Here is an 18,210-nt window from a genome sequence, read left to right as displayed (position 1 = left end):
CTGAAAAACATACCACCTTGTGGGATGGTGACAGATAAGAAGTTTTTTTTCTTATTATTTCTTAATAATATTATAATTTCATAATATTGACAAAATTATTTGTATATTCTAACATGGGTCACACTTTACAATAAGGTTTCATTACTTAATGTTAATGAATGTATTTACTAACATGACCTAATAATGAACTATGCTTGTACAGAATTTATTAATTATCGCTCAAAACTTACTTATGCATTATTAAATTCATTATAGACATTAATTAAGGTTTAATTAAAAACATTAAATAATGCACTGTGAGTTCACATAAACCTTATTTTGCTTGTGTGAGTAACTAACATGAACTATTTATTCATTGATTTTCTATTTGGCTTAGTCCCTTTATTCATCAGGGGTCGCCACAGCCAAATGAACCGCCAACTTATCCAGCATATGTTTTACGCAGCGGATGCCCTTCCAGGTGCAACCCAGCACTGGGAATCACCCATACACTTTCATTCACACAAATACACTTTGGACAATTTAGCTCACCCAATTCACCTATAGCGCATGTCTTTGGATATTGGGGGAGACCAGAGCACCCGGAGGAAAGCCAGGCCAACACATGCAAACTCCACACAGAAATGCCAACTGACCCAGCCGAGGCTTGAACCGGCACTACCCACTGCGCCACCGCACAGCCTAACATGAACTAATACAACCTTATTGCAAAGTGCAACCATAATATGCATAATTAAATATGATATCCATCTAATTGTAAAGAGTGAGCCTCAGTTAAAGCTACAGTGAGGAAGACTATGGAGCCATGCCTTGGCAGTGCTGATGAAGAGGGAACAGGTTTGTTTTGGATTAGTCCTGCTCTAAGACAGCTTTTAAAGCACCAATACTTGCTCTTTGGGAATCTGAAATCCCACACTCAGCCGTACTGTGTATGAAAAGGTTACCAGACACTTAAAAGAGTGACTGGTTCACAAAGAAGCTGAGAAACCAGAAGGATGAAGGGCTGATCATCATCTGACTTCTCCATTCATTTCCACTTCTCCGTCTTTTTCTCCGTCTTTCAATCCATCGGGCTCCAGCTCATCCTGAATGTCATCAGTGTTTCCTGAATCACTGCTGGCCACAGAGCTGAGAGAGGGCGATTGTCTGCAGCCAGAAAAAAAAAGAGGAGAAAATGTAAAAAAAAAATCAGGTAACTAAAAAAAAGCTTTAGGAAACTTTTAATGGTTAAGTAAAAGTGATTTGGGCTAGCAAAATTATTTAATCTAATTGAAGATTGGATAAGCTTTATCCTACAGTATTCTCTATGCATTTACTCATACTATCACTGCTTCACTTCACACTCCTCAAACTGAAGAAATTTGACTCTGATATGGTTCTTACACTTTTCCCGAAGTCAAATTTAATCCCTTTTCAAACACTTTGGCAAATTTCATCACAAGTGTGGCAAACTTCATCACATCACATCATATGCAAATCGTTATTGTGTTTTATGGTACACTGTAAAAATGAGGGCTTCCACACAATTCATTCATTCATCATGTTGTCCCAACACAAATCGACTGAGTTAACTTAATACTTTTAACAAATTTATGTGGATTAAACATAAAAAAACTTTTTTTTCCCCAAAGAAATCTCAAGAATTGTGTTGTTTCAGCTCATTTTAAATAAGTAGTTTGAACGAGCAAAAAAAATTTTTTTTGAGTGTAGTATATAGTATCACAGGTGAAAGATTATGTGCATTTTAGTTAAGTTGCATTTACATTGATTAAACTCTGATGTGATATGATGGGTTGACCTGTGCCTCAACCCCCACAAACTGATAGGTGTGAACTAAATGACCCTTTAACAATCTCAATGGGTATTAGCAAAACAACAGCTGAAACATCTGAAGAGGGTCCTGCTGAGCCTCGTAAACAGAATGGTTTGTTTGATGCTAGTATAAAGTACTGTCTCACAGACAGTACTTTGGGTTAAGTTACTTGAAGACAGACGGGTTAACATCACTGCTAAGGAACTGCACTATTGATTGTCTTCAATAAAGTCTTCTCTCCGTAAGAACTTTGGTCAGTTTACTTATTTTATGTATTAGAGTAATCTAATACATTGGCGAGCCACCCAAGAACGGTTAAGCCAAATACAGCAAAATCTAACACAGGGTAAATGTTTGATGACAGGTTTGCCTTAGGCCTAACATTGAATTACTGCCATGTATAAGAAAGTAAGTATTTATAACAAAGTTCTAAATTGGGCAAAGAAGTAGGAGGCATGAAGCAGTAAAGGACACATAAACACCACAACAAAACAAAGTATACTTCACTTAGACCAGACACTTAAAAAATGCTGTTTGTTCAAACTACTTAATTTAAATAAGCTGAGACAACACAATTCTTGAATGTTTTGGGGGACAACTGAATTGTTTTATGTCCAGTCTACTTAAAAGTAATAAATAAATTTAACTCCTTTATGTTGTCACAACACAAATCAATTGTGTTCTTTACAATGCATACAGTTTAATTTAAAGGGTTAGTTCACGCAAAAATTACATTTCTGTTTTGAAAAAACAAAAACAAGCAAAAATTACAATTGCTCACCCACATGTCATTCCTAACCCTCAAAACCTAAGATTGTTTTCAAAAAATTAAGATCCTTTAGATTAAATCTGAGAGCTGTCTGATCCTTCTAGACAGCAATAAGTCACAAAAGTTAAAAGTTCACAAAATACATCTTAGGCTCTATTTTGACGGTCCATGCGTAAAACGGAAAGTGCAGGGCGCAAACGCTTTCAGGGCGTTTCAGAATCCATATTTGCTAATTTGAGGATGGGAAAATTCGCTTTGCGACGTGGCGCATGGTCTAAAAGGGTCGAGTTTATTTTCTTAATAAGTTAAAGGTGTGTTTTGAGAATAAACCAATCAGAGTCTCATCTCCCATTCCCTTTAAGAGCCAGCTGTGACGTAAAGTAAGTGTAAGTGGAAAAACTGAGCATTTCACAAGCAAACAGTTAACAGTTTTTTTAACAGAAAACAGTTAAACAGAGCATCTACCGTGCAAGAATGAGAGATAATCAATCTACTTTAACTTTCGCTCTTGGATAGGGAAACCTTTACGCACCGACTTCAATTTCATTTAATTTCATTTTCTTGTCGGCTTAGTCCCTTTATTAATCTGGTGTCGCCACAGCGAATGAACCGCCAACTTATCCAGCAAGTTTTTACACAGTGGATGCCCTTCCAGCTGCAACCCATCTCTGGGAAACAGACATCAATTAGCCTATAAATAATTAATTTTGTTTGTTAAGCATAAATATTTGTTTCAAAACTATTTCTTAATTCATTTCTAATTTCCAGCAAACGAATAAATGAACAATAATAATGAAGTGTGCTCAAAAACCTGAGGTATATCCTAAAACACATGCTGTGCCCCATATGGTCTAAAACCTGCAGGTGGGCAAATCTAAGCTTGTTTTTAATAAAACAAATATAAAAATGGATATAATAAATAATACTGCTAATAATAATAATAACATTATACAAAAGCAAATTGTTATAAATGAACTGAAAAAGCCTCCTGAGATGAAGAAGGCAAAAAAGCAATGGTTTTTCATATTTATGTAGGCTAGAAAATAATAGGTTTTGTAATATTTTAATCCTTTTATATTTATTTCCTGTATATATTCTTAATATATCCTATATATAGGCCTATCCTTAATATTTAATTTTTTTCATATCATAAAGATATTTGCGTATTGCTCTACATCTTGTGTGTAGGCTATTAAGCAGTGTGTAAGCGAGGCGCAACTATGCGCTGGAGTTTAGACCGGGTTTGTTTTGGTCTAATGAAAAATCTACTATAGTCTCTCAAAATAGCAACGTGCCAGCAGTGCGCCTCAGAACGCCTTCCTTTTTAGACCAGAACGCCTATGGGCGCACATACTGTATGAGCGCAAATGCATTTGCTATTTAAAGAGCGTGGCGCAACGCCTCAAAACGACTCTGGCGCCAAGCTGAAACTAGCAAACAAGTATTGCCCCGCGCCTTGCGCCACATTGCGCCGGGTGTATGATAGGGCCCCTTATGTTCATTGGTTCAATCGGAACATTAAGAAACTACGAGAATAATTTTGTGCACAAAGCAAAAATAATGAATTTTTTCAACAGTTTTTTCCTTTTCAGTATTAGTATAGGGTGCACATTCACAAGCACTGTGCAGTGATGTACAGTATGCTGATGTACAGTACAGTATGCCGCCCTAAGATTCCAGTGCGTGACTTCCTCTGTTTGAAACAAAGCATCAGAAGACCTTAGAAAACACGTGAATAGAAAACACGAGGAATAGAAACTGTTGAATAAAATTGTTATCTTTGTTTTATGTGCACACAGAAGTATTATTGTAGCTTGATGATATTCTGATTGAACCACTGAAGGCATATGGCCTGCTTTGAGGAAGTTTATTTAGTAGTTGGGACAGTTGCTTGTCTATGGCGAATGAGGGAGCTCTTGGATACCACCTAAAATATTTAAATTTGTGTTCTGAACATGAACAAATGTTTACACAGCATGAGGATGAGTAATTAATTGCCAAACTTTAATTTTTGGGTGAACTAACCCTTTAAAGTACAGCTAAACTGACCTGCCGGTTGGGGCCGTGCTTTGGATGAGCCTCCGGCAGGTCTCCATCTGGACATCCAGGCCTCTCTTCATACTGCACATCTCCATGTACTCATGCAGGTGTCTGTTCATGTCATTCTTGGCTGTGGCCAGTTCCAGCTGTAAGAGCAAGACTGTGGTTAATCTTAAATAAACTTGAGGCAAATGTCAGATAAAGCTCGTCATTCACAAATGTTCTCTAACCTCAATCTGTCCGATTGTGTCCTGATACTCCTGCTCTCTGGTTTTAAACAGAGACTCTGTTTCATGTATGAGGCTCCCCAGACTTCGATCCTAGTAGGAGAGTATATGCATTAATGTGTTATGTATTATTAACAATACTGTCAGGAGTGGATTTATCTCTGTTTTATAGTTAGTCCAGTCAATATTAGCAAGACTGCATATTTATGAAACTTCACATTTGAGAGACATACAATAGAGTATTTTTAGGCAACACACTGCTTTAATAAAACACTAAAATTCAAAAGTGTTTGAATGTAAGGTTTTTACTATTTAAGTTTACACATTTGGAGATGAAAAAAGCGTATCAAAATTTATAAAAGCAGTAGTACTGTAATATGTTTGAAAATGTAATTTCATGTGATACTACAACTTAATTTTTAGCATCATTAATCCAGTCTAACGTGTGAAATGATCCTTTGGAAATAATTTAGGTAAGTTGAATTGGCATTTAAAATATGGTTTATAAATTTTCTCTTCTGATTGATTTAAAGCATTATTAATGAATAAAAGTATTACTTTACTTTGAATGGTTTTGAATGGTATTATTGCATTTAAATAAATCATGAAAATTTAATTATTTTGAATTACGTGAAATAGGATAAACATTAAATGTTATTTAAACTATACATATTATTTAATTTATTATTATTTGTTAAAAATATAATTTAAACTATATACATATAAAAAAATAAAGTAAAAATACAAATAAAAAAGGATAAAAATAAAAAGCAACTTATTTAAAAATGTACCAAAATAAAACAGAAAACAAATATTTTAAGTATTAATAAAAACTTCTGCCAACTTGTTACTTTAAGTTGAGTAAATCCTCCTCACTTGAAAAAATTAAGGTTGCAGCATTTCTACCCCTGACAACATAGAAAAAAATAATAGTAACACCAATAATAACATTGATGTCATTATTATTAACAACAACAACAAAATACTACTTAAATATTGGCAAAGCTAAAGAAAGACTTTTAATGTGAATTTTCATCTCACATTTACCTAGTTCGCTCTACAAAGAAAAACGCTTAGCACATGTGGACTGATAATTTGTATTTAACTGTTATGCGGATATATGAAAATTTTTTCCTAACAAAATAAGATAAAAATTAGATAAAAAGATCAAATAACATATTGAACTTTCAAAACAACTACCCAAATGATAAATCAAACGCTCAAACAATCAAATATTAAGTCAAAATGCATTCTCAAATGAGAAATCAAATGTATTTGATATTTAAAATTCATTAACAACTCTGTTAATTTCTGTAACAATTAAATGGCAAATCAAATGCTCAACTAAAAATTCAAATGGAGGAACCCGATTACACACACATAGCTGGAAGCTCACGATGGACTGATTACTAGGACTATAAAAGACAACTTATTCTCACAGACCCTTTGCTGAGTCTTGTTTTTCCATGTGAAGCATTACAAAACATTTTGCATAACAAATAAATCTAGTAAATGTTTTGTTAACATTTGTCTCTGTTTTAGTTTTTTTTTTTTATTGAACTATGTTTGTTTCTTCTGATAATGTTTTGTTTTTTAGTACCAATTTCCAAAGGAGTTTTTTTGTTCACTCAACTTCAAACATTTCAGGTCAGTGCAGCAGATGTTTTCAAAAATTGAGTTAACGAAAAAAATGAAAGAAAATAAAAATTCTGAGATTATCTGTTTACTCAACTTGACCATTTTAGGTCAATGCAGCTGATGTTTTCCAAAGTTGAGTACACACAAAAAAAAAAACCTGAAAGAAAATAAGGATTATGAGTTTTTTTGTACGTAACTTCAAGCATTCCAGTTCTGCAGACAAAAAAAAAAAAAAAAAATGTTCAGTTAGCAAAACTAAAAAGAAATAAGGTTTCCATACCATACATTTGACCAGCTAAACATTAAAGCACAATTTGCAGCAGTCGCCTGTTTTCCCAATGTAATCTGAGCGATCTACCGCACGCACATTGCTATAAAGACACTATCTGAAGATGAATTTGCATGCGTGAATCAGAAACATTTCCATTCAATAAATGTGCAAATAAAATATGATGCTTATTGATATGAACTTATTGATGATTCCTACTTGTCTTTCTCGTGATAAATAGTTGGCAAAATCTGATATGTAGCGGGGGAAAAAACAAGAAAGAGTTCACCAAACGCTGGATTCGGGCCGAGTTCTTGCTCGAACGTATCAATTCATGATCACATTCGTCTTACGAGTAGCGCCACTGAGACTGTTAAGCATCCTGCAACATTTTACAGATATAAACCACACTATTTCTTTTTTTTAATGCACTCAGTGCGATGTTCAGACCCAAATGTGTTAACCGCATCAGCTAAACTCTCCCACTCTATTTTTTTCTTTTGTTGTTAATTCCGGAGAACAAACTTGCAAATAACACCGCTTTTCTCCGGTCTACCTCCGAAAGCAGCACCTCCAATTCACATTCTGTTCAAAGTTTCTCTTTTTGCTTGATTTTGACATTGCTTTTTCGTTGGGTTTTGCCATACGCATAGTCATTAGCATATTTATACGGGGGAGGAGGTAGGGAGGGGTTTTGTGCTCGTGCATGTTGCGCTCAGTTTCACGTTCATTCAGATGTACAAAAAAATATGCGTGAGATTCGGCGTACGCAGTGTTTCATACATCTGAAATTTTTTCTGCGTACGCACATTTACAGCTTTGTGCGTACGCAATGTTTTAGTAAGATTTCCACGCAAGTCTTCGTACATGAGGCCCCTGATGTTTTCAAAAGTTGAGTGAACAAGAAAGCGAAAGGAAATAAGGATTATGTTTTTTTTTGTTGTTGTACTGGCTTAGTTTACAGTGTAAGAATGTCATAATATAAGTAAAAGTTAATTGTCTTTAAATGATCTAGAATCACTTCACTAATATTTTTTTTTTGTGCTTTTTAACCCTCAGTAGAGTATTATTAGCTTAGCATATTTGTTTGGCACTTGCCTACTTCAAGAGTTGCCTGCTGTATTTGGATTAGTTAATTCAGTTTAGATACAGGGTTAATATACAGTCTTATTACACTTAGTTCATTTGATCTACTTTTATCTATGGTCTAATGGAGTCTGGTGACTTTGCGTTTCACCTGTTCGTGTGTTTCACCGTGAGACTCTGATGCACATGACATGGAGACGGCTGTGCCAGCTGCGGCGGTGGAGGTGGTGGTGGTGTGAGCGCTGGTGGTGTTAGAGTTCAGACTGTTGTAGTGACTGAAATCCTCCCAGAGCAAAAGCGTTTCCTCAGTCTCTTCCCACGCCAGGCTGTCACAGTCATCATCGAACTCAAATGTTTCCCTCCTGCCAACAAACCAATTAGCTGAGCAACCTCTGTGCACAAGACAGCCAGCGGACAGAAAAGAGGAAACACAGGGGGAAAAGGGAAAAAGAGGAAAAATAAAATAAAATGAACAGATCCACAATCCCAAAATTACAAACTAAGGATGTCAGTATATAAGAGGAGAACAAATATGTGACCCTGGAGCACATAAGCAGCCTTGTTAGCAAAAGTCAGATACATGTTGTATTGGTCTTTTATGAAAAAAATAAATAATAATAATAATAATTAGAATACTAAGTAAGATCATGTTCCATGAAGATATTTTGTACATTTCCAACTGAAAATATATTAAAACCTATCTTTTATTATTAATGCACATTGCTAAGAATGAAGCTTGAACAAATTAAAGGTGATTTTCTTGATATTTAGATTTTTTATTTTCTTGATCCCTCAGTTTTCAGATTTTCAAAAAATTCCATCTTGGCTGAATATTATCCTATCCTAACAAAGTATACATCAATGCAAAGCTTATTTATTCAGCATTAATTTGATGTATTAAACCCAATGTCCCCAAAATATTCAATTGCAACTGGTTTTGTGCTCCATGGTCACATATATATTAAAAATTGAATTACATGCAAAAAGACTGACTGTAATTAAATAATTAAAGAGGTTAAAAAGATCAAGTAAAAATAATCAGTTAGCAATAGCAACAAATGAAAAATATTGAGCATAAAAAAGAAAATATAGAGGACAGAGAATGAGCATGTTCATCATATGAACACTAGGTGGCAGAAAGTGTTTAGAATAACAAACAAACTCAGACAATCAGTTCTAGGCAGATTTTCTTTCTTAGATCCGTTAATAATGTTACCTCTAATAAGGTTTCTTAAAAAATAATAATATATAAAATGAAATAAATAAATAAACAAACAAACACTGATATCTTGGCAGATTTCCATTCAACAATGTAGACAGTTTATTGTGCACCAACGCAAAATTATTTATGAAAACTAATACCAGTTATATAAAACACTGCATCCTACATGTGTGTTGTGTTTTTAATGGGCTCTATGCACAGCTAGAGTTTTAAAGCCAACCATAAACTTCCGGTGAAAGCTTGATGTGACTATTTTCAATTTCACAATTGGCGGGGAGAAATGTAATTTTATGCAGTGCTTCTTGTCGGATCTTAACCCACATATTATCATATTAACAGGAAGTAAATATCGCTGATTTTTAAAGAAATCAGATTTTAAACATGAAAATTTTGTAATGGAAAGACGGAAGCTTTTGGGCTGCTGGCTAAGAATTAAAAGTCTGCGTGCATACAGCCCATTTGCATGTTTCATTGTACAATTTTACAATATAATGACAGCTATCTTTCAGCTCTGTATCATTCCCACACCATAACACAAGCCAGAATACCCAAACCTTCTACTTTCTGTTTACGGATATGCCAGGACACGTATCTGTGACTGATTTATGCACACAATTTCCCACAATTACCGCCTCAACAGGTCTAAATTATAAATGAGCTAACCATAGAGATACAAGCAAAAACAAAAAACAGCAAATAAGGCTTAGTTTGATGACAATCTGCACTGTAATAATAATGTGTGTGTGAAAAAGAAGAAAGTGTAGCTATAGCAAATGTATGTGTAAGCATGTTTTGTGGTTTTACAAAAATGTAGGCAGTGGGCATTTCCAATGAGTTAGGGTTCTTTAAAGTAGTACATTTTGAGCTACAAAAAAGTAACAGTGTAAAATAATTTACTAGCATGTATATCCATGATCGTGGCTTTCCTCTGCTCACAACTAACGTTGGTGTCAAAAAACACATCAAGAATGTTTTTGATGCCAATGTTAGAGCTTAGTTTGATATTGTTTTGTCATCATGGTAGTTTACATGCATTGTTAGGATACAAACTCCAGAGTAAATTTGTTTTTTGGAATTTAAGCTGAATGATGAATGCAAGTTTTCTAACTTTATAAAATTTTTGTGTCATTATTTTTGTGGTCAAAATGGCATCAAAACGTCAAATGAATTTTAACGTTTTGACATCAAATTGATTTCATGTTTTTAAATGTCGTTTTGACATCAAGGTACCTGCTAATTTACAGGAACTAACTCTAAACTTTCATTGTAAATAGCTAGAAACCCCTAACAACAAATGCACTTACAAGCACTAAAACCAAATCATTCACACAAATGGAAGAATGAGAAGATGTTACGAGGACTCACAGCTGGTTGAGCATCCTCTTCATCTCATCAGTGATGTTGAGAGAAGCAGGCACATCCTCCTCATGATGAGTGCAATCACCATCAGCCTCCACTCTCTGCTCCTCTGAGTCACCCTTACACTCCTTTCTCCTGCATACGACCATCCCCTACAACAAAGACACACACTGATTTTTATACTGTACAAACTGTATATTCTGTCTCAAGCCTTTCTCTAAACCAAACCCTCACAGAAAACATTACACATTTTTACATTTTGTTCAAAGTAAAATTCTTATTAATGTATAATTTAGATCCGTTTTGCTCATGAGGAGCTACAAATATCCCCACATGGTCAGAAATTACTGGCTATACCATATTTGAGGGGACAATTGTTCTTTAATTGTAAAAAACAACAAGATTAAAGACACACAACTCTCTCTCTTAAATTTTGTTATAGGAATAGCTAAACCAGTAGTCTGTTGCAGCAGAAAGACATGATACAAACAATAACTGATTGATTTAATTCATAGTTAAAGAGGATCTTGATATTTGCAAATATTTGGTGTTGCAGTAGTGCTGCTATGTAATTTCTAGTTGAAAATGAAGTGGGTATTTCAACTTGTAAATCAATAGGTATATGTATACAAATATATATTTTGATTCCTTCAAAATGTATTAAAGATATATTAAAATTAAAATTATCTTGCATACACATGTACTCTCTCAGATTGCTGGAAGACTGCAATTGCATGATAAGCTGTTATATAAACTCCACAAACTATAAATCAGATTTAGGCTCCTGATTAAGTAAAATTGTTAAGAGCATTATCTGAAGCTGTGCATCATTAACAGAGACTGGAGGTTAACGCACTCCTTTCTGCTCGACTGAAGCTCTGGATGAGCTGCCGTGCAGTATTTTAGTCATGTCCTCCGAGTTTCTCTGCTGGGCCACATCACACAGCTTGGCCGTGATGTCAATGCGTCTGCAGATGTCCATATCTACCTTCATGGCTTTCTCCTGGATTTTACTGTCCAAGTCAGACACTTCCTGTACAAGAATGCGCAAGAATGTTAAGAAAAGTCATTTGAGGCTAAATTGTCTTGCACAGATTTAGCATGACATTTATTTATTTATTTATTTTGTAACTGACCTAATTTGCTATTTAAAATATGCCTCAAATGTACTATATGCAGAAAGTAAATATTCTATCAAGTCTTAAAGCAAATAAGGAAAATACATTAGAACATTTAGACTTTATTACATTTTAAAAAACTTAATATCTATCTATCTATCTATCTATCTATCTATCTATCTATCTATCTATCTATCTATCTATCTATCTATCTATCTATCTATCTATCTATCTATCTATCTATCTATCTATCTATCTATCTATCTATCTATCTATCTATCTATCTATCTATCTATCTATCTATCTATCTATCTATCTATCTATCTGTATGTATGTGTATGTATATATATATATATATATATATATATATATATATAATTTTTATATCAGAATCAGAATTAATCAGAATTATTAGCCCCCCGAATTATTAGCAATTTCTGTTTATCATCGAGAATATTTTTTTCAACACATTCCTAAACACAATAGTTTTAATAATCCATCTCTAAAAACTGAATTATTTTATCTTTGCCATGATGACAGAACAGAATATTTTACTAGATATTTTTCAAGACACTTCCATACAGCTTAATGTGACATTTAAAAAGCTTAACTAGGTTAACTAGGCAGGTTAGGGTAATTAGGCAAGTTAATGTATAATAATGGTTTGTTCTGTAGACTATTGAAAAAAATATAGCTTAAAGAGGCTAATAACTTTGTAATTAAAATGGTGTTTGAAAATTTAAAAAATTTGCTTTTATTTTAGCCGAAATAAAACAAATAAGACTTTCTCAAGAAGAATAAAAAAATATTATCAGACATACTGTTAAGATTTAATATTTAAAAAAGAAAAAAAATCAAAGGGGGCTAATTACTTAAAAACTATTTTAATATTAATCATGATAAAAAAAGGCAAGTTTATTTATATAGCACATTTCATATATAATGGTAATTAAAAGTGTTTACATAAACAGCAAGAAAAAAACTAGAAAATAAAAATGATTAAAATAGTTAAAAATGATTAAAAACAGTCATATTTTGAATTTCATTTTAGTATTTTCATTAACTCCACTTTTCATTAGCTGCCAGTGCACTTTTTAAAGTTTAAATGTATAACTTGACATTTAAAATATGACTTTTTGACTGTTTTTATGACTCAAAATATGACTGTTTTTAATCATTTTTAACTATTTTAATCATTTTTATTTTCTAGTTTTTTTCTTGCTGTTTATGTAAACACTTTTAATTACCATTATATATGAAATGTGCTATATACATAAACTTGCCTTTTTATCATGATTAATATTTAAATAGTTTGTAAGTAATAACACATGGAAGTTGGCTAACTGTCCAGAAGTAAATGAATAAAATAATAAATAAATGACCTCATAAAAACAAATATTTCCATCTTAGAATTGCAAAATACACAAAGAATTTCAATTCGCAATTTCTATGTAGCATTTTTTTTTAATCTTGACTTTTCTCAGTTTACAACTTTATTTCTCACAATTGTGTCTCCATAGACTGCCTTGCAATTGAAGGATCTAATCTTGCAATTTTGAACTATGAGAAACTAAATGAAAAAAAGAGAATTGAGTTAAAGTTTTCTTTTTTGTTCATTTGCAGAAATAACCTTCAACAATAACAACAACAGCATATTACATTATACTATATTATATTATAAGCCTAAAATAACTCAAAAGTCAGATAAAAAAGCTCAAAGCTCATCCGGCAGCAACAGATGGCCCGGCTTCTTTTTGTGTTCATTGACAGTAAGGAACACATCCAGGGAAGCAGCACTCAACTCTGCTGTATTACTGGGACAGAGCAACATCAACTCAACACGAGAACAATATACATCTGTTCCAGGCCCAGAACTGCCTGCCTGCTTCACTGTCTGTTTGTCCACACTGATCTATGGCTATCTATTCAGCCTAATGGCAAATTTACCTACAGGTTCATCTTAATTTCCCTGACAGTCAATCTTGTAATCTCTCACAGCTGCCGTCAAACGATATTGCTGTTTCCGCTGTTTTAATGAGGCAGTGTTGTAAAAGGAGATTTGCATGTTTTGCATGTCATTGGACAGCAGATATAGAAGTACACTCACATCATTAGGCATGAGGCTCTTGAAGACCACCAGCTCTGTTTTAAGACGCTCAACCTTCTCATTCAGTTCTCCTTGTGCCACTTCAGACGACTGAACAGTCTGTAATGAGAGGGTTTCGAAAATTTAGCAGTGCATAGTAAAAAAAAAAAAAAAACTAAATAAAGGGTGAAAATGAAGGTAATAGTTTCCATGGCTATTTTTAGCTAAACTCATTTACCTAATTATTTTGATACAAGGTTTTGTGTAGCTTAAATGCTAGAAAACTACAGTAATCAAGCCAATCTTAATTACATTGTCTCTGAATATTTCTTAACAGTGAGAGCTATGAATAAAAGAGACAACTTGACAGTTTTCAGTTTCTCTGGATTTACTGGACGTTTTTTTAATGTATGAGTTTGAGCAAAATGTTTTATTTTGTTTTATTCTAAATGTCTGACAAGACTTTCTTCAATTTTCAAATTACAATTGTGTCATTTATAGCATTCTCTTCCTGAAACATAACAATTGGCTAGAATATGAATATTTTGAATAAAATATTTAACCAATTATTGATTTCTTAACTTTTGATGATTAATAAATGCTGTCCAAGTATTGTTCACATTTAGTTCATGTTAATGAATACATTAAAGGTGCAGTATGTAATTTTGACACCCAGTGGCTGAACTAGATATTGCATTCCCGGATCAAAACAAACGCAAGTGCAGGTTGCCAGATTGACGACACCAACCTTGAGACAATAGAACCTAATGGCTGATTTAACCCTGTTCTAAATAAAAGCAATGAAACACAATAAAAGTAATATTTTCTATATTAAAATGAGTTTTGTTCTAACCAACTCCTTAATTGATATATTAGAAACAGCCTCTATTTAAAACAGGTAAACAACAGGATAAATTGATCACCTCAGGTCCAGCTCATGTGCTTTTTTCAGTGGTAAATGTTAATATTGTGAGTTTAAATGCCATTTTACATGACATTTATTGCCTTACTACTGAAAGCAGCAGCAGATAGTTTACCTCAGATGTTGAAAATAAAATAAACCGTTTGAAATTAAACTTTAGAACTGTGACTTACTATCAGTGATTCATCATGTAATAATGTTAAAAAGATTTAATATATATTAAATAGATTATAAACCTTACCATTTAGTGAGTGAGTGAATAATTTGTGCTTCTGAATGGCTGTATTTAAATTTCTGTCGTGTTCCGTCAGGTGCAAACAGCAAAATTGCTTATCACTGCGAATCTCATCATGCAGCATGTTGTTTGGACATGCGGTTACAATGTAACCTGCTCACCTAATATTTACATTGATAATATTTATTTGCTAATTAATAACCTCATGTGGATCTCTGTATCTGCATCTCATTTCGGAGGCTGCTACTGTCCATCGGAGGTCGCAGTTCAGTCACGGACATATGCTTTAAGAGTCTTTCAACAAGGCAACCCGGGGTGCAGAAATATAATTGGGTATTCCAACAAGTCATGAAACAAAAAAACACAGAGCTGAAACTTGGTACTGTTTTCTTAATGACACTGGAATTAACTACTGTAAAGCTAGACATACATCAGTGCAGATGTATGGATGTCAAACTTCAAACCAGTCACTATATAAACGATTTAAGGTCTCACCTCCTGTAAAGTCTCCACCAGAGACTCCATCTGCTGACGTTTGGAAACCTCTTCCTCCCATCTGAAACACAACAACAACAACCCAGTTTGTCAATGTGATAAAGTCATGATCTAACGTCAGTTTAATTATACTGTAATTACTATGACTGACTCAAAGAAGAACAAAAGTTATTAAAGTGATTAAATTGACCACTCATTTAATACTGCTTAGTAACACAACAGCATGGAAATCCTGTACAGACGTCTAAAAGGCACAGCATGTTCAGTCCGATACTCAAAGGAGACCTGAGAAAAACAAATATCCACACACTGCTGATGACCATTGAGAATCTTCCCGAGACCCTTGAAAGACACTAACAAGCTCCCTTAAAATCACTATGGAGACTGTAAAGCATAGTAGAACATGCAAATAAAAGCCTAGATTTTGCAGGAGAAATCTGTGAGGCTTTTAATTGTGCTAGTTTCTCCACTTCTTGCCTTTTAGTGACCGAGAATGCCCTTGGTTTAGTCTTTAGTGTTATGGTTAAATATATTTTAAAGTCAGTATCTAAGGTGATATAATACAAAGATCTTACACGGTAAAGTTATTACATCTTTATATTGATTTGGTCTTGCATAACACGTAAACAAACATACAACATGACAAAGAGAATCCAAGAATTCACTAACAAATTATTCCTATTCATTATTAGGAGTTCATTATTTTCAATAAATCAGAAGTCTGACTCTAGAAAAAACAAAGCAGCTCTTAAAGGGACAGACCACCCAGAAATGAAAATCTTACTAATCCTGTATGACTTTCTCACTTCTGTGGAAGTGCCGTGACTTCCATTGTGTGGACTAACATGACGTTTGTTTACAAAAGAGGTTTGACGTTTGTTTTAAAAGAGGTCTGAGTACATTGATGCATGATGAGAAATGAAAATGTTTTTCCTTTGCTTTTTCAAAAGTTGTAAACACATTCTAATGCTATGTTTCACATAGTTTCTATAAATGTGCTAAAAGTGACTAAAAAAGAAAAACTGCAGACTGAACATGTCAAAATTAAAGTGCAAGATTTCATTTTTATAGAAACTACATTATTTTTATTACTAAATTTAGATTAAATTGCTTTTAAAAAGGTGGGAGCAAGCTTCTGTCTGAGTCACTAAATCATCCATTCAATCCACAGTTGATTCATTCAGGAATTGAGTGAAGCTAATATCTACATGAATGTCTAATATCTACATGAGTACAGTCACATGGACACCAATAATCAGATTTTAATGTGATTAGGACAATACTCTGATTAAGAGTCTACCATGTAAACAGTGATTTTTTATTAATTTAATTTGATTAAAGTCATAATCGAAAAAAGAAGAAATGGAATTAAGACATGTGGAGTATGCTGATTTTAGTCACACTATTTAAGTGCAGTACAGACACGTAAACAACGTAATTAAACTATTACCATCATGTAGTATTTTCACTGCATTTTGAGACTGGATAGTTTATACACACATGGCCGTTTGACAGTATTCTCTGCACCTACTGAGTCAGTGAAGGATCACAGACACCTGCATCGCAAAATGCTGATTTTTTTTTCCTATACGGCGTGCGGTATCAAATTCCATTCAATCTTCACTATTCCAGCAGTTCAAACTCGCATCGAATATCTCGTTTGTCACGGGGGGCATGCAAGAAATGTTCCCGAATGAAAGTGAAAGTGCCAAACAGCAGTTTAAGTCGACAAAATAAAAATAAAACACTCAAAATTACATGAAATTCAGAAGGAAACAAGTCAGATAGCTCAATGACACAATGACGTTAATCGAGTTATCTGCTATAACATGTAAAACGGGATCATAAAAAGGAACATTCAAATGCAACTCATGTAGACACCTTAATCATATTATTGTCTTATTCAGGCAAATAATTTGATTACTAATGTCAATGTAAACGTAGTCATTGACTCACCCAAAACGGTCAAAACATTTTTTCATTCATCCACAAAACACAGCTTGCACTGAGACGCACAGCAGTTCTGTTGTGAGCCTTCATCTTGTGAATTGAGCTGCTCTCAGATGAGAGAAAACGACGGATGATGAACTGTATACTTCAATTTCAAGAAGTAGCAGTCTTTTGTGATTTGATACGAGGATTATTGAGCTTTTTGTGGTATTAAGGCTTATTGTGATTTCAATTTTAGTTAGGGCGACATTTATGTTCATTCTTTCTTTATTTTTCTTAGTACCTTTATTTATCAGGAGTCGCCACAGCAGAATGAACCACCAACTTATTCAGCACATGTTTTACACAGCCATTCCAGCTGCAACCCAACACTGGGAAACACCCATACACACTCTTGCACACACACTTCACCCAATTCACCTATGCCACATCTTTGGACTTGTGGGGAAACCGCAGCATAAAGAGGAAGGGGAAAACATGCAAACTCCACACTGCCAAACTCCAAACTGACCCAGCTGGGGCTCAAACCAGCAACCTTCTTGCTGTGAGGCGATTGTGCTACCCACTGTGCCACCATTTATGTTGTAACAGGAATTTGAAATATTTTTGGATTATTATGAAACTGTGGGGGAACATAATACTGGGCTGCTACAGTCTGGTTAATGAATTGTAAACACCAGTTTAGTTTTTCAAAACCCTGAAGACTACTTGCAAATAAAAACAAATACACAATAAACATTCTCATGATTTAATAGAGTGCATGCATTTGGTTTTCTCATTTACTAAATAAACATAGGCTCATTCTGAAAATGTAGCCCTATATACATTTCTGGAGATGTTAAATTATGTAGCCAGAGCTTTCTATGGCTGCATTTCAACTTTAAAACAAATGCTATGGGCGGTATGACACTGCTCCTTTTCTCACTTATTAGCTGACCGCTTACATTCATATGGACGGCTGCTGTTACCAGTTTTTTCCCAG

At 33.9% G+C, this 18,210-nt stretch overlaps 1 protein-coding gene across 2 annotated transcripts in view; it reads right to left on the bottom strand.

Annotated features, from left to right (window-relative positions):
* Positions 1–622: 622 nt before the first annotated feature.
* iffo2a (intermediate filament family orphan 2a) overlaps positions 623–18,210 on the bottom strand; it is a 38,512-nt gene continuing 20,924 nt past the window's right edge. Inside the window, exons 2-9 of one of the 2 annotated variants that reach the window (XM_005162200.6) lie at positions 15,279–15,339; positions 13,648–13,746; positions 11,279–11,455; positions 10,429–10,574; positions 7,993–8,233; positions 4,853–4,942; positions 4,632–4,768; positions 623–1,146 (exon numbers count right to left, since the gene is read on the bottom strand). In XM_005162200.6, the coding sequence (XP_005162257.1) occupies positions 1,011–1,146; positions 4,632–4,768; positions 4,853–4,942; positions 7,993–8,233; positions 10,429–10,574; positions 11,279–11,455; positions 13,648–13,746; positions 15,279–15,339 (1,087 nt within the window). In that variant the 3' untranslated portion in view covers positions 623–1,010. The remainder of the gene's footprint in view (positions 1,147–4,631; positions 4,769–4,852; positions 4,943–7,992; positions 8,234–10,428; positions 10,575–11,278; positions 11,456–13,647; positions 13,747–15,278; positions 15,340–18,210) is intronic. The other variant, XM_001919891.8, reaches the window with a different exon arrangement.

Source organism: Danio rerio, chromosome 23 (genome assembly GCF_049306965.1).
Source record: "Danio rerio strain Tuebingen ecotype United States chromosome 23, GRCz12tu, whole genome shotgun sequence".
Classification (NCBI taxonomy): domain Eukaryota; kingdom Metazoa; phylum Chordata; class Actinopteri; order Cypriniformes; family Danionidae; genus Danio; species Danio rerio.
Note: the sequence above shows the minus strand (reverse complement) of the source record. Positions and strands in the feature narration are given on the sequence as shown.